Source organism: Apis dorsata, unplaced genomic scaffold, assembly GCF_000469605.1.
Source record: "Apis dorsata unplaced genomic scaffold, Apis dorsata 1.3 scaffold_309, whole genome shotgun sequence".
In the NCBI taxonomy this organism is placed as follows: domain Eukaryota; kingdom Metazoa; phylum Arthropoda; class Insecta; order Hymenoptera; family Apidae; genus Apis; species Apis dorsata.
In genome coordinates, this window is record NW_006263581.1 from 1,031,405 (window position 1) to 1,037,263 (window position 5,859).

The window sequence follows — 5,859 nt, forward strand, 5'->3', positions numbered from 1 at the left end:
CTTCGATCGGTCGACATCTCCATCGGTTGCTCGCCACGGCCTTGCGATGCCAATTAGCGTGCCACGTAGCGACCCATCGCTGATTATGAAGCGTGGATGATGATTCCGGATGAAAATTGAGACGAGAGCTGTGCCGGCTACCCGTGTTCAGCGTTTCATAGCGTTTAAATTGGCGATTAAGATGGGGATGGTGATGGGTATTAATGAGTAAGCTTTTTGCGTTTTCTTGTGATCATAGATTAATGAATTGATTATTTTGTGCGCGTCCAGTTTTTAATAGGTATGTAATATTTGAAATTTGATTTTTTATGTTTTATTATTAATAATGAAGAATTGCGTTTTTTTTTAATGTGTGTCTTAGTATTTGTGAGAAGGTATGTAATAGGTAATTGCTTTTTGGGTTTTAATAAAAAAAAATATTGATGAGTAGATATTTAGTATCTGGATATTTTTTTGTTGTGTTTTTGTGTATTTAATATTTGTGAAAAAGGTATTCTGATGAAAGAATTTGTTGTAAATGATTGAGCGTCTCAATCAGAAATTGTGGAAAATAAAGTTTATAAAAAATAAGCGAAAGAAATTCTCTAATGAAAATTTATCCAAATTCCAATTTCATCTCGTATCTCAAGAAAGTGTTGTCGAATAGAAGCTCGTGATTTCTATCGATAGGAAAACTGATTCTGAATAAATTTTAATTAAACGAATAAGGAATGAAGACAATAAAATGTATATATTATTATCGAAAGGAACAACATTTACGAATCTAGCTTCTCGTAAAAGGAAGAAACTTTGAAAGAAAGTGAGCATCGGTTGTGAAAGATTCATACGAGACTTTCAAATACGTTCCCCGTGAAAGAGAGATTACATCGGATTTCTTTGGCTCTCCCCGTAGTAAACGGAACACTTCCATAAATCATGCATGACTCTCGTCCCCTGCTATGGAAACGTGTCGATGCGAACGATCATCATACACAACGCGAATTAATTTTTCTTCCACAATTAAAACGATAAATATTAGCGTTTAAAGTGTAACGATTATTATATATTAAAAATAAACAAATAAGTAATCATGTTTAATAATCAATTTATAATAATCATACTTATTTTACAAATTATCGTAAGTTTATTATTACTTTTAATTCGATTTTCAACACATCGCAATTATTCTTCACTTTCTCATTATATCGAACATTTACACATTACACGTTATTTTCATTGCTATTAAACGATTAATTTCTGTACATAATTAATTATATATTTAAGCGTTGTATAACAGAATCTAAAAGTGATTACCATCTGTAGTAATCGATATTATAATTTACAGCGTTTCGAATGGATTAATTTTTATCGTATCATCGTTCCTTCCAGTCGCCATTGTTACGCGCTTCTACTGTTCTACGCTTGTTTCTACCTTCACTCTTACGAAAAGAGCGAAGCTTCTTTCACGTTTATATTAGATAACGATCAAACGTTGGTAAAATAATTTGAATTATTTCACTCGATATCTCTTATTTTCAATGTAACACCGCGTGAAAGAGATTTAATATAAAAATTTATTTAAAAATCGTATTATTCCTCCACGCAAAAAGATATTTCGAAAAGATCTCTCTTTCTAAATCTAAAAAGCTTCTCCTGAAAAGCAAGATATCATTCGTTTCTTACGGGAAATATCAAAAATTTTCCTCTTCCATTCGCAAAATTAGATTTCTCCTTCGTTTCTCGAAGAGAAGAGAATAGAGAGAGAGACAAGAGAAAACAAAAGCCAACCAAGTTCGATCTCTCCATTGCGCGGAGAGAGACGATTTCACGAGAGGTTAGTTTACTTTAGAAGCAAAGATCTTCATTCGATGTGGCAACCCTTACGTCGACCAGCTTCCGGAAAATTTAATTTCCGCGATGCGGCACGAAAGCTTGCATCGATACGTGTATCGATCGATCCGATCTGCTCTCTTTATCTCCAAGTTTTTAAACTTCGTTTATTAAAACGTCCTCGTGACGGTTCCGTAAATTTCCATCGGGAATGTTTTAATTACCGCGATAATTGGCTCGATGATGTACACGACACGATGCATAATAATTTCTTAATCGAAATGCAATATGGAAGAGATTTATCGATTTGTGCTTTCGTTGTAGTTTTATTTTTGAACGGATGTCGACGTGATTGTGGATTAACGATCAACAGCATGAATCTCGAGAGTGATTAACTTTTCACTTCCGTAAATTCAGATAAAATTGACGCGGTTTCTTACTTAGAAAAGAAGTCTTTGGAAAGTCTATGTGAAAAAAAAAATCAGTATTATAATATATTTGAAATATTTTAAATCGAGACTAAAATTTTAACAATAATCTACTTTAAAGATATATCACGACTTTTTCGAAAATTAATTACTTTCATTCACTGAGTGAAAGTTAAATTTCTTTTCAAAAATAAATATCAAAAAAATTCTTCTTCTTCTTCTTCTCCCAATTAAAATCTAATCCTCCAACGATCAATGATTCTCTCCCAAAGTCACAAAGCCATTTTATTTAAAAAAAAAATATTCCATATGTTATATGAAATAGTTAACGTTTTAATAATTATTTTCTCGCGATACATCTGCCTCTTCTTTTTCGCAAGAAGCAAGAAGATGAGAAGTCGGCGAGCACTCTGTAAACTGTTCGCCCTCCATTTCTTTTCGGCCAGCAGACCGCCCCGAATCGGTCCGTGTCGGAACCAAGGGGTAGTCCCACCCCTAGGCCACGGCTCAAAGCGTTCGTGCCCCATGAATTTATCAGGCTGCTCCCGATAGAAGCTCTGCCGATTAGGCAGGCCGTGTAAACCTGGAAATTAGCATTCTCGAGGGAGAATGGAACGAGATCGTGACGCGCGAGGCGTTTAGGAGCGGAAGTGGCGCGATCGGATTAAATTATTGCTGCTTTCAGCTCGATTGATCGCTACCCTGTCCCCGTCGGGATGGGGGAATTGATTAAAATCGATTGTGATATTTTTGACAGGTTTTAATTGAATCTTTAATTTTTTTTTTTATTTTTCTTTATTTTAATTTTTTTGAAATTTAAATTTTTAACGATTTTTGGCGAATGATTTTTGGTGATTTATTTTCGGAAAGATGAGTTAGGAGTGTTTATGAAAAATGAAAATTTTGATGTACAAGATTCAGACATTTAAGTCTCTTTCAACGACGAATGAAAATCTTTATTGATGTTCATCGATTTCAAATCTTTGAATAATTTATTTATTTGTATTATTTTCGAGAATTTCAAAATCTGTAATTGCCATTACTTTGAAAATTAAGAATCTAAAAATTTCTCAAATTCACTTTACAATTTACATCTCGATTCGAATAAAAAAATTTTTCTAAACAATTATTCGTTACTGTTCAAAAAAAAATAAATCACAAAAATTAATCTACTATTCCCAAAATCACTTCATTGATTCTCAAACTTCAATTAACAAAACTTCCACTCGACTTTTCTGGAAGAACAACATTCCAATCCAGAAATCTACAAAACCTAAAGTTAAATTAAATAAAATTAAATTCTACCCTCCAAATTCACCATTTCCAAAATCACGTCACCTCAACTCCAATAAACAAAATTTCCATTCTACTTCTCTGAAAGAACAACATTCCAATCCAGAAATTTACTAAAGTTAAATTAAATAAAATTAAATTGTACCAAATTTAAAAAAAAAAAATCACGTCGCAATTAAACCTCAATAAACAAAATCTCAACTTTTCTCTGGAAGAATATTCGAATCCGATTCTTAAGAGATCTAAGAATCCAAAGAAGAGGAAAAAAGAAGGTAGTATACTTGAGTGTCATCGTTGGAAAGGAAAAGGGTGAAAGAGAGCATCGTTCCTCGGATGAATCCCTCGTTATCGCGAGGAATATCCAAGATAGGATCGATGGTCGATCCCGATCCCGGGAAAAGAGGATCGATGGCGACCTATACGCGACTGCCGGAATACCTGCAACACCGGTTCTCGCGATGAACGACGTCCACGACGATAAACTCGACCGCGGTAATTGGCTCGCGAAATCATCCCTTTGGAAACGAACCCGCGACACTTTAAAAAATTTCTAAGGATTCGAGACACGTGGATGGGGTATCGTCGAACGTGGAGGGTTCGCTTGGAGAGAAAAGTAAGGAAAGAAAAGAAAAATTTATGCCTTTTGCAAAATTTTTGTTGAAGAAATATAATCTGGATCTCTTTTATTTCTCTTTAGAATTTTTATTTCTGACGATTTTCCGATGGATGTTGGAATTTATTTTTCGAATTTTTATTTTATTTTTCCTCATTTGTTTTATATTGAAAACATCTTTTATAAATTTTAATAGAAATTTCTCTACTTGTTGCGAACTTAAATTTATTTATATTTTTATTACTGTCTCGAATTTTTTACGACTATTTTGGTATTTGTAAACAAGGAGTGTGAATGATTTGTCCCATTTAGGTATAGATATTTCAGAGAGGAATTTTTTACAATATGAAACAAAATTAACCCTTTAACTTAAGCTTCAGATATCGACAAAGTACAATTTCTATGATAATCTTGTACATCGTGATACTTTATATTCACCGTTTAAAATTTTGCCAAGATTTTCCTCTTATCCAAAGAAGTTGTAAAATTGGACAAAATTCTCTAATATTTTATCAATACGTCACGTCTTCGATATAATTATTCATCCGTTTTTCCCTTTCTTCGAGAAAGATTATAATGCTATCCTATATACTGAGATACTTTTCTTTTATATTTTACCAATTATTCTTACACAATCTAAAGATTAATCTTTCACGAAATAAATTAATAATAATAAAAATCTATCCAGAGAATTGTTGCTTTTACAACAAATACAAATAAACTATTGAAAGAAATAATTATCGTGCATTATGGACAGATTGTTTACTCCACTTGCGTAAACAATCAATTTATTATCGTCGTATTTGCAATTGGATATCGATTACTTTAAAATTACATCAATACCATTCCAATTAAAAACAGTTTCCATCCATAATTCCTAAATTGATAACACCGACTATATCTTTAAAAGGCGAAACTTTTAATCTTCGTCCACCAACATACGCACAATTTCTTTCACATTGGACACCTCGAAACCTACAATCGCATTGCTATACTTACATTGAGAGACGCGGAGGCGGGGACGGTGACCATGGCAGGGACGTCACCACTTCCACCCCTCATTCTGCCCCTTTACACGGCCCACCACCCTATTCAGCGACGTCACATCGGATCTCTGTTAACAGAGAAAGCATCCAAAGTGAGCATGCCTGTAAGCTCGTAATTCGATTTCTCGTGGGGAATATTTCGTAAAAAAAGAAACGGACACACCCTCGATTATCCGCGACCGATTATCTGACCGTTTGTAAGGGAAAATGATGGCAATATGTCGACCTCGAGAATAGGGGAAGCGAGCGAAGGGTTGTTTTGACTCTTGAAACGAGATTTCTCAACTCGAGCATCCATCTCGAGCAAAAAGGATCAATCTTGTTTAATTAAAGCTTCTATTAAAGAGGTGTGGGAGAACTTGATACTAATACAGATTATTGAAAATTAGTTTGGAATTATTATCAATTGTGTATTTGTTACACGATTCGCGTTTAACGATGTGCAATAGTAATCCGCAATTATCTTCTAATTGGATGTATCCACGCTTATATCCATTCTCACCTATTATATTTCATTTCACGTAATCACGAATAAATTATATCGAAGTATAAGCGCGTTTCCGGCCGACTCGTGTTCCTGAACGCGAGATTTTTAACGAGACGTTTGCTCGGCCAGTCCCTCTTCCTCTCCCTCTTTTTTTTTTTTTTTCTCTCGCGCTAACGAACTTTC

General features: G+C 34.1%; 1 protein-coding gene across 3 annotated transcripts in view; it reads right to left on the minus strand.

The window, feature by feature from the left end:
- Nucleotides 1-5,859, minus strand: part of LOC102676606 (ras-related protein Rab-37) — a 116,910-nt gene that overhangs the window by 101,708 nt on the left and 9,343 nt on the right. For 2 of the 3 annotated variants that reach the window (XM_006617452.2, XM_006617453.2), the window contains exon 2: nucleotides 5,143-5,257. The exons of the other annotated variant lie outside the window; for it this stretch is intronic. In XM_006617452.2, the coding sequence (XP_006617515.1) occupies nucleotides 5,143-5,205 (63 nt within the window). In that variant the 5' untranslated portion in view covers nucleotides 5,206-5,257. The remainder of the gene's footprint in view (nucleotides 1-5,142; nucleotides 5,258-5,859) is intronic. 3 annotated transcript variants of the gene reach the window in all.